Here is a 20,251-nt window from a genome sequence, read left to right as displayed (position 1 = left end):
AGAGGCCTTTTTAAATTGTGTACTTTTTTTTTTTTTTTTTTTTTTTTTAGAGAGAGAGAGAGAGCAAGCCCAAGAGTGGGGGTGGGGGGAGCAGAGAGAAAGAGAGAGAGGGAGAGAGAGAATCTCAAGCAGATTCCACACCCAGTGCACAGCCCGATGCATGCCCCCCATATTGCATACATTTTAAGGAACAAAGCTCATTTACTACTGATGGGAGGGTCCTAGAAAATGTGGAAGGGAAAGGTGTAGCACAAACCCTGGCAGAGCTTTTCAAAATAGCTGATCTATTGTCCTCAACTATAAAACAACCTCGACACCACTGAGGTTTCTATACTCAGCAGACCAACAGTGATTTCCTGACAAAATCTCCTATTTTAGGGGTGCCTGGGTGCTCAGTTGGTTGAGCGTCCAACTCTTGGCTTTGGCTCAGGTCATGATCCCAGGGTCCTGGTGGGATCAAGCCCTGCATCAGGCTCTGCACCGGGTGTGAAGCCTGCTTGAGATTCTCTCTCTGTTTCTCTCCCTCTGACCCTCTCCACTGCTTGTGCTCCCTCTCTTTAAAAAAAAAAAAAAAAGTTTAAAATATCCTATTTTTAGGGGTGTCTGGGTGGTGCAGTCAGTTAAGCGTCCCACTCTTGATTTTGGCTCAGGTCAAGCTCATGCTCTCCCAGTTTGTGAGTTCAAGCCCTGCGCTGATGGCACTGAGCCTGCTTGGGATTGTCTCTCCTTCTCTTTTCCCCTCCCTTGCTTGTGCGCGCGCTCTCTCACTCGCTCTCTCTCTCTCTCTCAAAATAAATAAACTTAAAAAATAAATAAATAAAATTTCCTATTTTAATTTTTGTCATTGCCAGATACTTTTCTCTGTCTTTTTAACAGATGTGTATATTTGCAAATTCTGGTTTTCTATGCAAAAGTTAGTAAGTAAAATGAATTCACTGTATTTATGGTAACAACTATTTACTACTTTTTCATTTATACTATTTATTTTTTATCGCTGATTTTTTATAATTTTAGATGTTTGAACTCCAGAAATATTGCTCATCCTGAATAGGTCAGATACTGGCTATTCTGGGTAAATGGTGTTCAACACTATCACCGACTACCATTTCTGGCCCCGCTCTCCTTCCCAAACACAGTTACCAGCTTGGAGGGGATTCTCTCATCTGTTTCTGTGTATTTACATACACATATAACACATTTACTCTGGTACAGTTCGATGTTATTTGTTCATTAATGGGATTATACAGTATGAACTGCTCTGTATTTTTTTCCACTTTAGCCCTAGAAATTTTGTTGTCACTTCACCTCACCCTACCTTATTCTTTTCAAAGACTGCACAGAATTCCATTGTATGGATGTATCATAATTTAACTACTTCTGTACTGATTAAAATATAGGTTGTTTTCACTTTTTTATTATTACCAAGACACTTCTCAATAAATGCTTTTAAAATATCCTAGTAAATACACCTTTGGTAGCCTGTATAAGTCTTTCTGTAGAACAGACGGTAAAACTATAATGGCTGAGTCAAAGGATAGAGCATATTAAATTTTGACAGATATTACAGACTACCCTCCAAAAGCAGCCTAAAAATTTTAATAGCAATGGAGAAAGTCCGATTTCTCCACAACTTTGCCAGCATTGGATATCAACTATCCTTTTAATTTTTGCCAATACAAAGCACACACACAAAAAATCTGAATTTAATATGCATTTCCCTTAATCCGAGTGACATCAAGCATCTTTTCGTATGTTTATTGGTGTATTCCATATTCTCTGAACTGCTTTTTCATATCTTTGTTTCCTGGTGTATTTTTGCCTTTCTTTTTTTTTTTTTTCATTTTTTTAAGTTTATTTATTTTGAGAGAGAGAGAGAAAGTGTATTCAACGGGAGGTAGGGAGACAGAATCGTGCAGAGCCTGATGCGGGGCTCAAGCCCACAAATCCTGAGATCATGACCTGAGTCAAAATCAAGAGTCAGACACGTGGCTGAGCCACCCAGGCGCCCTGCCTTTGTTTTTTAACTGACGTATACCCAAAACAAGCTTATATTCAAGACAGTGTCCACCCAGATCTTTTAATAATTTCATAAAGTAGGCCAGTAGGTAACTGGAAAATGACCAAAAACACAAACAAAACTCATCATCCCCCAACAATTCTACTGGGCCACACACTCCACCTCTGTCATTGCCAGCGACCCCCCCCCCCCCTTCCCAGCTAGTTCCAGCTCCTTAGTTTTCCCAGATGGCCAAGTACGCATCTGTACTACTGTGTTAATTAGCCCTTCTGCAAACAACCTGGGGTATACAGAGGCTGTGCGTTCTTTATTTGTATTATTTCTGACTCGATGGACACCCACTGCAAACTCTGTATCACACTACCCATCTCTGTGCATCATTATATATGAGTCTGCAAAGAACCATTCCTCACACATCAGTTTCTGGAACTTCTAAACAACTTAAGCTTTTTTGTAAGGAAATCTCTCTAAAACAGACACGTTTCTCGGATTTAAAAAATAGAACACCTTGGGGTGCCTGGGTGGCTCAGTCAGGTAAGTGTCCAACTTCAGCTCAAGAGCCCTGCATTGAGCTCTCAACTGTCGGATGTCTCCCTCTCTCTCTGCCCCTCCCCCAATCTCACTCTCCCTCCCCCACAAGCGCTTGCTTTCACCAAAAAAAAAAAAAAAAAAAAAGAACAACTCATTGTGCCCTTTCTTTTCTTGATGCGTCAGATGAATATATTAATCCTGATATATGGGATGTTACAACATAGGGATGCCCTGTTGAGTTACTAAGGGGGACAGAGCCATTTACCCCTACACTAATGGTCTACCCGCAGCATGAAAAACAAATGTTAAAGTTGTGTTTGTGTCTTGTGGATCATTTCCCCTCTCATTCTCCACTTAAAACTGTTAACTTTCTTCTCGCTGCCCACCTCTAACATCTCTTTACTCCCACTCCATGCTTGCTGGGCTGAGAGAAAAAAAAGACAAAACAAGACACTGTTTTGAAATAAAACTAAATGATTCTGAGAAGCTCCCAAGAATAAACGTACACAAGCTTCAGTATAGGAATTTTATGACAACAACTTGGGCTGCTCGTAACACAGTTATTCGCTCTTTCCAATTCCAAGTCCTTCTTTCAGAAAGCGAACATTTCCAGATAACTGAACTAACTCTAAGTTATCCATGTAAAAGGTGTCAAGTCAAATAAATAGTATGGAGTTACTGGTAAAAATGTATTTGACTTCAAGCACATGGAATAAAAACAATAAACAAAATTTTCATCCGTATTTGTCTTCAGTGTGCATCTGTAGTGCTTGATAAAGCCATGAAATTATTTGCAACATTCCGAGATAGTTGTGCCTGTTTTTTTTTTTTTTTTTTAAATTTTTTTTTCAACGTTTATTTATTTTTGGGACAGAGAGAGACAGAGCATGAACGGGGGAGGGGCAGAGAGAGAGGGAGACACAGAATCGGAAACAGGCTCCAGGTTCCGAGCCATCAGCCCAGAGCCCGACGCGGGGCTCGAACTCACGGACCGCGAGATCGTGACCTGGCTGAAGTCGGACGCTTAACCGACTGCGCCACCCAGGCGCCCCGTAGTTGTGCCTGTTTTAAGGGCACTGAGTTACTTTTATACTTGTTAAATTAATTTTTGTCTATTTTGTAATAAAGTCTGAGTCCTGATTTGATTATTCAGCTATTTTTCTTTTTTTTTAATGTTTATTTGTGAGAGAGAGAGAGAGAGAGAGAGAGAGAGAGAGAGAGAGAGAGAGAAAGTGGGGGAGGGGCAGAAAGAGCCGGAGACACAGAATCCGAAGCTGGCTCCAGGCTCTGAGCTGTCAGCACAGATCCCGACGCGGGGCCCGAACTCAAGAACCTCGAGATCATGACCTGAGTAGAAGTCCGACACTCAACCAACTAAGAAGCTCTGAGCTGACAGCAAGGAGCCTTAGGATCCTCTCTCTCCCTCTATCTCTGCCCCTCCCCTGCTCACTTGCCTGCATGCTCACACTCTCTCTCAAAATAAATAAACATTTTTAAAAAATAAAATGAATCATCAGTTTTTAAGAATCACATTTATAGGGGCACTTGGGTGACTCAGTCAGTTGCGCATCTGACTTTGGCTCAGGTCATGATCTCCGGGTTGGTGAGTTTGAGCCCTGCTTCAAATCCTCTATCCCCCTCGCTTTCTGCCCCTCCCCCAGTCACATTCTCTCTCTCTCTCTCTCTCTCTCTCTTTCTCTGTCAAATAAATACACATTTTAAAAATACAGAAAAATAAAAATAAAAATCATATAATCTGGAAGTACATTTGCTTCATTCAGTGATCCAACCCTTCTTGCAAATACCTCTTACACGTGATAGATTCCCTGAACCCCAACATCCTCTTGATCCCTTCTGCCTCCAAATGGATCTCGGCCACCCTACTTTTGCCCTGGACCCTTTTTTTTTTTAAATTGTTTAATGTTTATTTACTTTTGAGAGATGGAGAGAGAGTGCGAGCAGGGGAGGGGCAGAAAGAGAGGCAGACACGGAATCGGCAGCTCCAGGCTCTGAGCCTGGAACCCGTGAAGCACCAAGATCATGACCTGAGCCCAAGTCAGACGCTTGACCGACTGAGCCGCCCAGGCGCCCCTGACCTGGACTCTTACAACACCTGTAGACTTGGACCCGCATCCTTTCTTACACTGCAGCCAGGCCCTGGCACTTGCTTCCCAAAGCCAGCAGTGGTTTCCGGCTGCCCTCCAGAGACAAATCCCTCCCCTTAGCATGGCTTGCAAGGTTTTTCAGGATCAGACACCGACCTCACCGGCCACACCTTTTGTCGCTCACACCGGACCCACAGCCTGCCCGGCCTTTGTCAATCTCTAGTCTTCATAAACACTCTTCTCCCAACTTTTTTGTTTCGTTTTGCCTTTTTTGCCTAGCTAGCTTTTGTTTATCCTGGAGGTCATACTTAGACTTTACAATATGCTGTCTTCCTGTAATGTACTTTATCTTTTTTTTCTCACTCTCAGTATAACTGACATAATGGGATAATATTGTGCTTTTTTGTTTTTCTTTTTACCATTCTTTATATCTAACCACCTTTTATTTTAGCCAGACACTTTCTCAGCCTCAGAGAGAAGAATCTTTGGAAGACATCTATAAGGAGAAAGGAAGAATCACAGTCAGCTTTTGATTACCAAAATAGGATCTGGATACGCACTGCAAAAAATAATGGACTCTGTTAACTAGAAAGAGCTCTGAATAAGACCGGGGAAAGGAACCCTCTTCTAGGCTGGGAGTCAAAACGGGTCAAGTTGGCTCCAACTCGGTTATTCAGGGATCCTGGGCGGGGCCTGTCAGGGATGACAGAGAGGAGCCCCGTAGCAGAGGGACCCGTGTCCCACTTCCTGTGTAGAACGCCAACATCCCAATTCTCTGCGGATCCCTTTCAGGTTTGCTACATAAAGACACTCACATTACCTTCAAAAATAACATTTTTGTGGGGCGCCTGGGTGGCTCAGTCGGTTGAGCGGCCGACTTCGGCTCAGGTCATGATCTCACGGTCCGTGAGTTCAAGCCCCGCGTCGGGCTCTGGGCTGACAGCTCAGAGCCTGGAGCCTGTTTCAGATTCTGTGTCTCCCTCTCTCTGACCCTCCCCCGTTCATGCTCTGTCTCTCTCTGTCTCAAAAATAAATAAACGTTAAAAAAAAATAAATAAATAAATAACATTTTTGTTTCTTTCTTTCCAACCATTTAGCACTGGGAGGAGCCTGGGTTGCAGAATCCTGGGAGATTTTAGATATGTTCTGATGCCCCCAGCACCCTGGATCCCAAATATGTTCCCTGGCCTTAAGGGCTTCCCATCTGGCCTCTTGAATCCAGTTTATAACCAGGGCACGTCCTTCTTTGCTTAGCTACCCCCCAGACATGTGCCGTTTCTTCTAATTTCATCTTGCTTCTATTTCTTTATCCAAGTCTGAGTTTGTAATCATCTCCTCTGACTGTGAAGTTGAGTGGCTTTTACCTAACAATTGTTCTTTTTTTTTTTTTCTTAAATTTTTAAATGTTTATTTATTTTTGAGGGAGAGGGGCAGAGACTGAACAGTGGGGGGTCTGAGAGAGGGGGAGACACAGAATCCGAAGCAGGCTCCAGGCTCCGAGCTGTCAGCACACAGCCTGACGCGGGGCTCGAATTCACGAACCGTGAGATCATGACCTGAGCCGAAGTAGGACACTGAACCAACTGAGCCACTGAGGTGTCCCTACCTAACTGTTGTTCTTATCCTCAGTCCAGACTGCTCCCCTTAACATAGTCACATACGAAATCATACAGATAACAGCCTAAGGGAGTGGTTTCACACATGCACAAGGTGGGGGGGGGGGGGGGGCTTTACTTTCCCTCAGAGAGGAACAACATCTCTGACATCTACCACTGGGCCTCTTTTAGGACAACTGTCTGAATTTTTTAAGATTATGGGCCCAGTGGTTCAAACCCGTCTATCTAGACAGGACTGATACCATCACAGGTGATGCAAGTGGAATGTTGACATTAAAAATAAATACAGGGGCGCCTGGGCGGCTCACTTGGTTGAGCGTTCAGAGTTTTGGTTTCGGCTCAGGTCATGATCTCACAGTTCGTGGGTTCAAGCCCCGCGTCGGGCTTTGCGCTGACAGTGTGGAGGCTACTTGGGATATTGTCTCCCTCTTTCTCTACCTTCCCCCACTCATGCTCTCTCTCTCTCTCAAAATAAATAAACTTTAAAAATAGACAGATAGATAGATAGATAGATAGATAGATAGATAGATAGATACAAGCAAAACAAAAACACCTCCTAACTCGGTGTAACAGGAGGCAGGCCAAGTAGAAGCATCAATACCTTCTCAAGGGAGGGTAGCATGGGAAACATGGGCACAGCTCCTGGACGGACCTCTGGCCCATCTGTGAGAACTGCAGACCCCATTCTTGTCTCTTTCTTCCACACCACCCACAGGGTTTTTTCTTGGCTATCGAGAACGCTCCTCTTTTGCCAAGTTAAAGGAAAAGTGATCGCACTATCAAACTATCAAGATGCACTTCAGAGGGTTTCAGTGCCCTGCCATTTATAAGACAGGAAAACCAGACTACACGCCCATGTATGTCACTATCAGGGTCAAAAACCTAAGAACACGTATATACTCGATTTCCATTTTCTAGGATATATATTCCTTTGAGTTCTAATATAAGAGAAACATTATCTCGCTCAAGATAGTCATCCCATTTCTAGGTAAGTTTTACTGATGCATTTATTTTTTTATTTTTATTTTTTTTTTAATTTTTTTTTAACGTTTATTTATTTTTGAGACAAAGAGAGACAGAGCATGAGCGGGGGAGGGTCAGAGAGAGAGGGAGACACAGAATGGGAAGCAGGCTCCAGGCTCTGAGCCATCAGCCCAGAGCCCGACGCGGGGCTCGAACTCACGGACCGCGAGATCGTGACCTGGCTGAAGTCGACGCTTAACCGACTGCGCCACCCAGGCGCCCCTTACTGATGCATTTAAACTTCATAAACATGAAATTCTCATCCAGTCATTGGCTTAAAACCCTTCGTGAGCTTCCCATGCCCTTAGAGTCAGGTTTCAATTCTTTCCCGTGGGGCCGTATCTTACACCACTCATCCCTTACTTTTCACACTGAGTCTCTAATGCAGATAAACCCTCCTGGGCCGTTCCCTGGGAACACTTCTCCAGCCGGGTCAGGTGTCCATAGGACCTGTTCACTTCCTCTATAGTAGCTGCACATTTGCAATCACTTAATTAATTATGTGAAGTAATTTGGGGGGCGGGCATATCTAGTTAGTTCACATCTACGTCCCCACTATCTAGTGTACAGAAGGCACTCAAAAATATTTGCTGGCTGACTGGAGCGCCTGGATGGCTCAGTTGAACATCTGACTCTTTTTACATTTCTTTTTAATGTTTATCTATTGTAGAGGGAGACAGAGCATGAACGGAGGAGGGGCAGAGGGAGATACAGAATCTGAAGCAGTTTCCAGGCTCTGAGCTGTCAGCATAGAGCCTGACGCAGGCCTCAAACCCACGAGCCGTGAGATCATGACCTGAGCCGAAGTCAGACGCTAACCACCTGAGTCACCCAGGTGCCCCTAAACATCTGACTCTTGATCTCAGCTCAGGTCGTGATCTCATAGTTTGTGACATGGAGCCTTGCACCGGGCTCTGCAATGACAGCGTGGAGGCTGCTTGGGAATCTCTCTCCCTCTCTCTGCCCCTCCCCTGCTTGCACTCACTCTCCCTCTCTCTCTCTCTCTTTCTTTCTCTCTCAAAATAAATAAACTTAAAGAAAATTGTTGGCTGACTGATTGGCTTCTTACCTTTTGGAGTATGTGTGAATTTAATCTTAGTTGTAGGAGTTGAGCCCCCTTTGAGAATTGATACACTATTAATTGTCTCCTTAAGATGAGTGATTCTTTGTGTTTGTTTGTTTTAAGAATTACATGGCTGATACAACCCAACACCAAAAAATAACCTGATTAAAAAATGGGCAAAGGACCTGAATAGACATTTTCCTAAAGAAGACATACACATGGCCAATAGACGCATGAAAAGATGCTCAACATCACTAATGCGAATCAAATACAAATGAGAATCAGATTTGATTCGCACAAATGCAAATCAAAACCACAATGAGATATCACCTCACCCCTGTCAGAATGGCTAAATTAAAAAGATAAGCAACAACAAGTGCTGACAAGGATCTGGAAAAAAGGTATGCTTGTGTACTGTTGGTGGATAAACCAGTACAGATAAACCGGAACGGCCACTGTGGAAAACAGTATGGAAGTTCCTCAAAAAGTTAAAAACAGAAATACCACAGGATCCAATAATATCACTATTGGGTATTTACCCAGAGAAAACAAAAACACTAACTTGAAAAGATATATGCACCCCTATGTTTACTGCAGCACTATTTACAACAGCCAAGATATTGAAGCAACCTAAGTGTCCATCAACAGATGAATGGATAAAGAAAATGTGCCAAATACACACACGTACATATACACCCATACCTACATACATGCACGCACAATGGAATATTACACAGCCATAAAAAAGGAAGAGATCATACCATCTGAGATAACATGGATGGATCTAGAGGTTATTACGTTAAGTGAAATAAGTCAGACCGAGAAAGACAAAGACCATATGATTCCACACATAAATGGAATATAAAAAAAGAAAGAATAAACAATCAAAAATCAGAATCAGACCTATAAATAAAGAGAACAAACCAATGGTTGCCAGAGGGGAGGGGATAGGAGGGTTGATTGAGCAAAATGAGTGGAGGGGAGACGGATACAGGCCTCCAGTTATGGAATGAGTAAATTACAAGAATGAAAAGCACAACTTAAGGAATACAGTCAATGATACTGTAACAGGGATGTAATGGGACAGATGACAGCTATACTTGTGAACATAGCATAAGGAATAAACGTATCAAATCACCAAGCTGTACTACACTTGAAAGTAACATTGTGTGTCAACTAGATTCAAAAAAAAGAAAGAGAGGGAGAGAGAGAGAGAAATTAAGTCAAGTAAAAAGTAGCTCAGGGGCGCCTGGGTGGCTCAGTTGGTTAAGCATCCAACTCGATTTCCGCTCAGGTCATGATCTCACCATTCACGAGATCAAGCCCCACATCGGACTCTGAGCTGACAGCACGGAGCCTGCTTGGGATTCTCTCCCTCTTTCTGTGCCCCTTCCCTGCTCTCCCTCTCTCAAAAATAAACGAATAAACATTTTTAAAAAGTAGCTCATAATTTAAATAAAATTAAACTTTTGAGATTCTTTTTTTTTTTAAGTAGGCTTCATGCTCAGTATGGAGCCTAACGTGGGGCTTCAACTCACAACCCTGAGATCAAGACCTGAACTGAGATCAAGAGCTGGATGCTTAACTGAGAGCCATCCAGGTGCCCCTGAACTTCTGAAGTTCTTAAAAAAAAAGAAAGAAAGAAAGAAAGAAAGAAAGAAAGAAAGAAAGAAAGAAAGAAAAGGATTATATGGGAGAATTTAGGAACAAAAAGAAGTAGCTGAAAAAGACACTATGTGTGTGGGCAGACCCACGTGACTTTAGTCCCCAGGTGACCCAGCATGGCCTGAGACAGAGAGAGGCCTCTCCTCCCATGATTAGAACCTATCAGTGGCAATGGAAGGCTACTTCTAGTGGCTTCACAGGGTTGGACACAAGTCAGGAAGAGCCATAGCGAGAACGGAAGTAATGGCGGACAATGTAGCCGACAGGTAGAATCCTTTGCAAGCATGTCTGAAACTCTTCGGTCCTTCCACCCTGCAAAAAAACCCAAGACAGGAAGGAGCAGGACTATGGTACAGCAATCAAGTCCCAGGTCAATGTACCACTCTAATTTGGGCATTTAAGATTAACATGAGGGGCACCTGGGTGGCTCCGTCAGTTACGCGTCCGATTTCAGCTCAGGTCATGATCTCACAGCTCGTGAGTTCGAGCCCTGTGACAGGCTCCGTGCTGACAGCTCAGAGCCTGAACCTGCTTCGGATTCTGTGTCTCCCTCTCTCTCTCTCCCCCTGCTCCACCACTCATTCTCTCTCTCTTTCTCAAAAAGAAAAACAAAAGATTAACAAGAGCTTAATTCTCCATGCATGCAAAAAGCCTACACGTGCTGGCGAGTACAAATTCATGGCATATACCTCATAATAGAGCCTGAGATACGATTCTACTACTGAGGCGTCTCTATTCTAGCACAAACCTCTTCCATATTTGTTTTCATCAGTCCCATGTAAGATCCAGTCAAAATTATTCGCACAGATAGACTCCACATGGGCGCGGCTTGTGGCACAAAACAGGATGTTTTCCCTTTTGTTGTTCATCTTCATTTTCTTCCTAATGAAGGAAATGTGAGACTTAACGCCCAGAGCATTCCTCTCCCCACTCCAGTTAATGACATTAATCCCAAACCAAAGTCGAATTGCCTTAAAATTTTCTTGTTCCAGCTACAAAAAAAGTAAATTTATGAAAACTTTTAAGTGACAGACACATCTGGGGCGCCTGGGTGGCTCAGTCGGTTAAGCGTCCAACTTCGGCTCAGGTCATGATCTCGCGGTCCGTGAGTTCAAGCCCCGCGTCGGGCTCTGTGCTGGCAGCTCGGAGCCTGGAGCCTGTTTCAGATTCTGTGTCTCCCTCTCTCTCTCTGACCCTCCCCCGTTCATGCTCTGTCTATCTCTATCTCAAAAATAAATAAATGTTTAAAAAAAAAAAATTAAAAAAATAAAAATAAATGACAGACACATGAAATCAAAGAATCATAAAAGTGAAGCCGAAAGAGAGAAGTTCGAGTTTACACAATGAAAAAACCAGGGGTGCCTGGGTGGCTCAGTCAGTTAAGCGTCCGACTTCAGCTCAGGTCACGATCTCATGGTTGGTGAGTTTGAGCCCCACGTCGGGCTCTGTGCTGGCAGCTTAGAGCATGGAGTCTGCTTTGAGTTCTGTGTCTGCTGCTCCCCTGCTCATGCTGTCTCTCCCAAAAGTGAATAAACATTAAAAAAAAAAAGAAAATGAGGGGCGCCTGGCTGGTTCAGTGGGTTAAGTGTCTGATTTCGGCTCAGGTCACCATTTCACGTGAGCTCGAGCGCCACATCTGGCTCTGTGCTGACAGCTCTGAGCCTGGAGCCTCCTTCAGATTCTGATTCTCCCTCTTTCTCTGCCCCTCCCCTGCTAGCTCTCTCTCTCAAAAATAAACATTAAAAAACAAACTTTTTTTAAATGAAAAAACCAACTAGACCCTGAAGACACTCTTCACTATAAAATAAACCATGGGGCGCCTGGGTGGCTCAGTCGGTTGAGCGTCTGACTTCGGCTCAGGTCATGATCTCGCGGTTCGTGAGCTCAAGCCTCACATCGAGCTCTGTGCTAATGGCTCAGAGCCTGGAGCCTGCTTCTGATTCTGTGTCTCCCTCTCTCTCTGTCCTTCCCCCACTCATGATCTGTCTCAGAAATAAATAAATATTAAAAAAATAAATAAAGTAAAATAAAATAAACCAGTGAACTGGTTTTAAAGTACAGCTTATAACTAATCCTTTCAAACTTCACATTGAAACAAAAAGAAAAACAAAAAACAAAGAAAAACCCTGATCGTGTGGCCACCAACCTTTCAAAAGCATTCAAGAGCTTTGTATTCTTGATCTTCTTTATGTTTTCAATCTTGAAATTTTTCATGGAAGCTTTAAAACGCTCGCTTATTGTGTCATATTCCAGAGTCTGCTGATTGATCTCTAACAGCTGAGAAAATTAAAAACCATGTAAACGTGAAACACGAGACATTTAGAGCACGATATGTCCATACACGTGGCCCCTGATGCCATGGGGTATCCTTGCCAGGCCCCTAGCAGCAGGTGGGATAAGCTGGCTTAGGGTTTCCACATCTGGCAGTTCATTCTATTCAGGAACTCGCTGGCACTGGGCCCATCGGAGCAGGCTGACTGATGGCTGGCAACGCACGATGCTTAAAGGCAAAGGGACGCCCCCTGGAGGTGTCGGGCTTGGTGCAGTGACCTGGGAGGGCCTTAAGCTAGAGCAGGGGCAGAGGCACTGAAGGTGCGTAAGAGGTCTGCACTCAAATCTGGAGCGTGACGTGGACGCGGAACGGTATAGAACGAGTACTGCCCCAACCAGGGTAGGTGACGAGCTGAGGCAGTTTGTACCCTCCCCCAGAAACCTGCTTTTTAAGTCCCACTAACAGATGAGGCACTTTCACTCTCTGACTTCCCGCTTTTGTCATCCATGAAGCAGAGATCCTAATAGCTCAGAGGGTTCTCTCAAGGACGTGCCCCAAAGGGATCGGGTATGGCAGGGCAGCAAGGTGACCTGGAGGGGGTGGCTGTTCTCTGGGAAAGTAGCGCCATTACCATTTGGAGGCCTTTGAATCTTGATCCATGAATTTCATAGAAGCCAACCATTCTCTCATCCAAACACACAGATCTACAGCTAAGCCCCTTCCCCCATTTCTAAACAATTGATACACCAAAAAGCAAAAAGCAGTACCTCATAACCATTCAAGCCGAACTCCTGCTGAGGGAACAATGTCGAGGTTAACGGCTCTGACAGGGTCTGCACCGGCTGATGCCTACAAGTAAGAGAAAGAATTCACTTGGCTCTCTGTTCCATAGGCCCAAGTTCTGTCCCAAAATTCCAGTCACTAAGCCAAGGTTTCCCAGAGAATATTTTCTTTGTATTTTATTTTGGATTACCTTCCTGTGCATTCCTGGTATAGTTGTACTATTAAAATGCAGTTATTATCCGGGGCACCTGGGTGACTCAGTCGGTTGAGAATCTGACTTTAGCTCACGTCATGATCTCACAGTTCATGAGTTCAGGCCCCGCGTCGAGCTCTGTGCTAACAGCTTGGAGCCTGGAGCCTGCTTCAGATTCTGTGTCTCCTTCTCTCTCTGCCCCGCTCACGCTCTGTCTCTGTCTCTCTCTCTCTCTCAAAAATAAATAAATGTTAAAAAAAAAAAAAAAAAAAAAAAAAGCGTTTTAGGGGCGCCTGGGTGGCTTAGTCGGTTAAGCGGCTGACTTCGGCTCAGGTCATGATCTCACAGTTCGTGAGTTTGAGCCCCGCATCAGGCTCTGTGCTGACAGCTCAGAGCCTGGAGCCTGTTTCAGATTCTGTGTCTCCTTCTCTCTCTGACCCTCCTCCATTCATGCTCTGTCTCTCTCTGTCTCAAAAATAAACATTAAAAAATAATAAAAAAAAAGCTTTTTACATGCAGTCATTACCCATAATTTGGTAAATTAATTTAATGTTATTTTCCCACTGATTCAAGATGTAAAAGCATTCCTTCCTTTTTATATTCCTGCTCAACCTTCAAAGGATCTAATATGCGAGCGAGCATTAAGATGTCTTACAGTGTCTTTGAGAAACTATAAACACTGGAGTAGACGAGAAGCACCAGGGAAAGAATCCTGCTGTCTTTCCTGTAGAAACTGTATTTCAGGATAACTACACAGGAGGAAAACTCTTCCTAGCAGACAGTACACAGCTAGTAACTGCAGAATTGACAGGATTAGAAAACCACCATTTCATAACTGCTGATGAAATAAAGGATTGAAACGGTGACCAGCAGGAGCGACTGCAACCATCGAGTGAGAGAACAGATGAGGAACAGTGAGGTTGTTACAGAGAGGTCAGACTGGAATGAACACAACCCTGTCTCGTCTTCGTCACTAAAAATAGGACAACTAGGGGTGCCTCGGTGGCTCAGTCGGTTAACGGTCGGACTTCAGCTCAGGTCACGATCTCGCCGTTCCTGAGTTCAAGCCCTATGTCAGGCTCTGTGCTGATGGCACAGAACCTGCTTGGGATTCTCTGTCTCCCTCTCTGTTTCCGCCTCTCCCCCGCTCTCTTGCTCTCTCTCTCTCAAAATAAATAAATAAACATTAAACAAATTTTAAGGAGGACAACTAGACATTATGTGCCTCCTACTGTGATGTGACAGGAAGTACAAAGTAGCAGTTAAATTGTACCATTAACGAACAATGGAACCTTGATCTAATCAAGCCTCTAAATCTTGAACAAGCCATGAGCTCATAGAAATTTCTTATCAGATGACCCCATAGGCATTCAATTTGATACATTCTGGGGGCGCCTAGGTGGCTCAGTCGGTTAAGCGTCCGACTTCGGCTCAGGTCATGATCTCGCGGTATGTGAGTTCGAGCCCTGCGTCGGGCTCTGTGCTGACTGCTCAGAGCCTGGAGCCTGCTTCAGATTCTGTGTCTCCCTCTCTCTCTGACCCTCCCCCGTTCATGCTCTGTCTCTCTCTGTCTCAAAAATAAATAAATGTTAACAAAAAAAATTAAAAAAAAAAATTTGATACATTCTGAATGTGGGAAATTCTCTAAGGACGAATCGCTTAGTTTCTTAAAAACCAACAACAAGGGGCGCCTGGGTGGTTTAGTCGGTTGAGCATCCAACTTTGGATCAGGTCATGATCTCGCGGTTCACGGGTTCGAGCCCCACATCAGGCTCTGTGCTGACAGCTCAGAGCCTGGAGCCTGCTTCGGATTCTCTGTCTCCCTCTCTCTCCGCCCCTCCCACACTTGCACTCTGTCTCTGTCTCTTTCAAAAATAAACATTAAAAAAAATTTTTTTAATAAAAACAACAAAATGCAACACACACACCTTGTTTTGATAAAAACTGAAATAAATCAACTGTGAAAAAGTCATGCTTGATTTGACACCCACCTTGAAATCTGTTTCACATAACCACGTATCACCCGGGAGGGTGGAGGGAAACCCCAACCCCAAAACCCTTCATGAACAACGTAGATTTTACTGAGTTTCATGAGCACACAGAGGAGAGCGACACAGGATCCTCCACAGCAAAATTTCCTCTAAACAATCCCCTTCAATCAACCGTGTCATGTCCAAATCTCCTTGCCCAGGCAACTAACGCTTCCCTCTCTTTTCCCATTTCTTCCTCAGCTGCCTACCCTCTACAAATCCACTCAACAAAACATAAGATATGCAGAAGAACCCACAGGAACACAAGCCCCTCTAATGGTGCATCTGGTTATTTCTAGGCACACCCCTTCGATCCTGCCGTGCACAGTGAAGAGGCTGAGACCCGGGTAGCTGAGGCTCCCGCCAAGTCCCCTGTGAGTCAGAGGAAGAGACAGATTTCCTGCTCGCCTACCCTTTCAGCCACCCTGTACCGCTTCACAAGCATAGAGGATGCAAAAGGAAACTGCAGTGTTATGCAAGCAGGAAGATTTCAAGAAAACAGATGCAGGAGTAGATTGGGGAGATCGGCGGGTGAACACCTACAGCATCCGCCAGCAGGCACTGCTTCTGAACACTTACTTGAACCCCCTTTTAATCTGTTCCACATCCTCGTAAGACACGAATTTTGGCCTTCTGACAACATTCTTTTGGGTCTTGGAAGCTACGTTTGTTTGAATCATCCCTTTAGACAGAAAAAAGAAAACAAACAAGAACCGAGAATTAGTTCTAGAAAACGTTTCTTGTTATTTTTCGTAGGCTAGGAATACAGCAGATCTTCACCACTGAACTGTGACATGTATGAATAAGAGAAAATCCTTTTGGATGGAAGTTTCTCGTGATTAAAAAGTTGTATCCTTCACTGCCCTCTTGTAAGACCCAGAAAACAAAAAGGTGATGAGATGAGCAGTCAGCAATTAATCTAATCTCTAAATTGAAGTCAGACAGTAAAGGGGAGGACGTGGGCAGCCAGATAACAGCACATCATCCATATAAGCTACCCTAAACCAGGCATCAATAATCATGGGTTGGAATGTGGTAGCTAGATCTTGAAGGATTTTTCTAGATCAAGTGTGAAATGTCATTTTTAATTCATGCATGTTGTAGACCCAGGTCCAAGTTGCAGCCAGAGTGAGGTCTTTAAAAAGCAAATCATCAGGGCACCTGGGTGGCTCAGCTGGTTAAGCGTCCGCCCTTAGTTCACGTCATGATCTCACAACTCGTGGGTTTGAGCCCCGCATTGGGCTCTGTGCTGACAGCTCAGGGCCTGGAGCCTGCTTCCGATTCTGCGTCTCCCTCTCTCTCTGCCCCTCTTCAGCTTGTGCTCTGTCTCTTTCTCTCAAAAATTAACAAATGTTAAAGGAAGTGTTTTTTGTTTTTTTTCTTTTAAGTAAATCATCACCCGGGGCACATCAGTGGTGTGCAACTCCTGGTTTCAGCTCAGGTCGTGATCTCCCATTTCGTGGGTTCGAGCCCCGCATTGGGTCTCTGTGCTGCTGATGCAAAGACTGCTTGGGATCCTCTCTCTCCCTCTCTCTCTCTGCCCCTCCCACGCTCTCTCTCTCAAAACAAACAAATAAACTTGAAAAAAAAAAAGTAAATCAACTTACATTGCTAGTGAAAGTATAAAATGGCACAGCCACTTTGGAAGACTGTTGGGCAGTTTCCTATAAAGTTAAACACCTGGTGCCTATGTGATCTAGTGATCCCACTCCTTCATACTCACCCAAGAGAAATGAAAACTTACACGAAGACTTGCATTTGAATGTTCTTAGTAGCATCATTATAATAACCAAAATGTGAAAATAACCAAACTGCCCATTAACAGATGAATGGGTAAACCAACCAAGGTACAGCCTTACAATGAAATATTACTCAGCACTGAAAAGGGAAGAACCATTGCACGTGCAACCGCACAGGTGAATCGAAACATTCTGAGTGAAGGGAGTCAGCCACGTGCAGAGAACACCACAAGATTCTACTTCTGTGACGTTCTAGGATGGACAGAACTATAGAGACAGCAAATGGGGGTGGGAAGAGTGACTGCAAAGGAGCATGAGGACACTTTTGGGATCGATGACCGGGAAGCTCTAGAGCCTGATCAGGATAGCAGCTGCACGCCATCGGTCAGCATGCATCCAACTGCACGCTTAACACAGATGCACCCCATTGTAGCAATTCTGCTTCAGTAGAGTTGGTGTAAAACGAAACAAACATAAACAATAAAAAGATCAAATGAGATCATGCCACAGCCCTGCTCCCAACCTTCCCGGGGCTCTCATCTCCCGCAGACCTTCCCGCCGCCCTTTGAAACCTCCAGCTCATCTGCAATTTACGGTCTTAGCGCCAGCTCCTCCCTCTCTTGGGGGCCCGCCTTCCCATGGGCACAGGTGCTCCCTTCCTTCCAAAATTTCCTCCTGGGATACAAACAAGATGCTCTCCTAGGACTCCTCCAGTTCTCTGGCTGCTTCTTCGCACCGCTTCTTTTTCCCCAGAGCTGGTATCACTTTCAGAAACTGCCTGGTATGTCAGCACCTAGAACGGTGCCTAGCGACATGGGTGGCGTTCCAATACTAGATTCATGAATGACAATATCAGAAACAGGAAAAAAAAGACCCTGGAATACCGCAAATGGCTCCGAACTAGTTTCTATGAACCAAGTGAACGAGAACTGCTGGTCACATTTCTCCAGATTTGGGAACAAGGCCCATTATTGGTTCTTCTCTATCCAACACCCATTTAAATTGCCAAAACAATAGAATAGTATCCAAAGAATAAAATTTTTTTTCATTTAAGTCATTCTTAATTTCACCATCCAACGGAAGAGATTTCTATTCCTTCCTATTGCCCTCTGGTGTTGGTCATGTGTGCACACAGTTGCACTTACCATGCATATTAATTCTTTTAAAAAAACTTTTGATGTGAGGGGCACCTGGGTGGCTCAGTCGGTTGAGCATCCAACTCTTGTCTTTTTTTTTAATTTTTTTTAACGTGTATTCATGTTTGAGAGACAGAGACAGAGCGTGAGTAGGGGAGGGGCAGAGAGAGAGAGGGAGACACAGAATTGGAAGCAGGCTCCAGGCTCTGAGCTGTCAGCACAGAGCCTGACACGGGGCTCAATCTCACGAACTGCAAGATCATGAACTGAGCTGAAATTGGACGCTCAACCTACTAAGCCACCCAGGAGCCCCAAGCGTCCAACTCTTGATTTTGGCTCAAATCATGATCCCAGGGTCATGGGATCGAGCCCCGCCTCGGGCTCTATGCTGTGCACGGAGCCTGCTTAAGATTTTCTCTCTTTCTCTCTCTCTCTCTGTCTCTCCCCCTCTCTGTCCCTTCGCCCCACAGCCCCTGCTCCCAGGCTCTCTCTCTCAGAAAAAAAAAAAAAAGTACAAAATATAAAGAGGACTCTGATGGAGTATCTTTGGAGCCTGGATCAGGATCCCTGCTTGGAATTCTGTCTCTCTCTTTCCCCCCCTTTCTCCTATACCCCTCCCTAACTCCTGTTTTCTCTCTCTCTCTCTCAAATAAAATTTAAAAAATTTTTTAAATGTTTATTTACTTTTGAGAGACAGAGACAGAGCATAAGTAGAGGAGAGGAAGAGAGAGGGAGATACAGAATCTGAAGTAGAATCCAGGCTCTGAGCTGTCAGCATAGAGCCCAACGCGGGGCTCAAACAGACCGCGAGATCATGACCTGAACCGAAGTCGGATGCTTAATCGACTGAGCCACCCAGGTGCCCCTCAAATAAAATTTTTAAAAAATTAAAAACAAAACAAAACAGAGCGCCTGGGTGGCACAGTCGGTTGAGCGTCTGACTTCAGCCAGGTCACGATCTCGCGGTCCGTGAGTTCGAGCCCCGCGTCGGGCTCTGGGCTGATGGCTCAGAGCCTGGAGCCTGTTTCCGATTCTGTCTGCCCCTCCCCCTCTCTCTCTGCCCCTCCCCCGTTCATGCTCTGTCTCTCTCTGTCCCAAAAATAAATAAACATTGAAAAAAAAAAATTTAAAAAAAACAAAACAAAACAAAAAAACCTTGATTTGAAATACAACATCTAGAGGCACCTGGATGGCTCAGTCAGTCAAGCAACTGACTCTTGATTTTGGCTCAGGTCATGATCTGACGGTTTGAGTTCGAGCCCCATGTCAGCACAGAGCCTGCTTGGGACTGTCTGTCTCCCTCTGTCGCTGCCCCTCCCCCACTCACACAATAGCGCTCTCTCTCTCTCTCTCTCTCTCTCTCTCAAAAATAAACAAACATTTGAAATACAACATCTAAAGAGGAAAAGTACAAACACAAACTTGGGAGATTGCCTTTTTCACTTAACAATATCAAATTTTGACTTTACTGCATGGTTTTCATAATCATAATTTTAACCAATACTCCAATGAAATTCAATACCCTGTTTTAATCACTATCCGACCACCCTACAGGCTGTTCCTCTACTATAGCATATCAAATAGGCTTTAATAAACATCTTCATGTTCATAGCCTTTTTTTTTTCCCTTCTGGTGAATTATTTCCTTAAAAAGATTCCTGAGACCATGAAAAGGCAATCATATTTTAATATCTCTTGATATGTATAACCAGATTGCTTTCCAAAATACAGTAGCTGGTATAATGGTTTTTGGAGGCTTAATACCCAACAATTGGTACAGGGCCCAAATGCGAGGTACCACCTGGAATGTCAAGGACGCGAGAAAGTCTTCTTTACCTCTTTCAAAGCACCTGTAGGGCTGATCCTGAAAGGGCAACTACCCAACCATATACAGGGAGCGTCACAGGGGTGCAGCTGAAAGGACAGTACATTTAGAGGGAGGGCAGTTCCTGCCCTGATTTCTTACTAAACACAACAGATTGGTAGAAACTAAACTGAAAGCCTTCCCATGGCAGCTCAAACAAACATGGCAGAAGGCAAAGTCTCTAGAAAAAGGGATGGATAGGGGCACCTGGGTGG

At 44.3% G+C, this 20,251-nt stretch overlaps 1 protein-coding gene and 1 long non-coding RNA gene across 2 annotated transcripts in view; both read right to left on the bottom strand.

Moving 5' to 3' along the window:
* The window catches only part of ZC3HAV1 (zinc finger CCCH-type containing, antiviral 1), a 62,777-nt gene that overhangs the window by 4,241 nt on the left and 38,285 nt on the right, over positions 1 to 20,251 (bottom strand). The window contains exons 9-12 of the mRNA XM_086688998.1: positions 15,878 to 15,980; positions 13,060 to 13,141; positions 12,167 to 12,297; positions 10,769 to 10,902 (exon numbers count right to left, since the gene is read on the bottom strand). Of these exons, the coding sequence (XP_086545124.1) occupies positions 10,769 to 10,902; positions 12,167 to 12,297; positions 13,060 to 13,141; positions 15,878 to 15,980 (450 nt within the window). The remainder of the gene's footprint in view (positions 1 to 10,768; positions 10,903 to 12,166; positions 12,298 to 13,059; positions 13,142 to 15,877; positions 15,981 to 20,251) is intronic.
* LOC147583025 (uncharacterized) lies at positions 59 to 7,273 on the bottom strand. The gene is made up of 2 exons (XR_015244718.1): positions 3,611 to 7,273; positions 59 to 3,364 (listed from the first exon to the last, which is right to left on the bottom strand). It is a non-coding gene; the product is annotated as an uncharacterized LOC147583025 (long non-coding RNA).

Source organism: Puma concolor, chromosome A2, assembly GCF_028749965.1.
Source record: "Puma concolor isolate L17-30 chromosome A2, mPumCon1.1.hap2, whole genome shotgun sequence".
Taxonomy (NCBI): Eukaryota; Metazoa; Chordata; class Mammalia; order Carnivora; family Felidae; genus Puma; species Puma concolor.
This window is presented reverse-complemented; position numbering and strand designations above follow the sequence as displayed.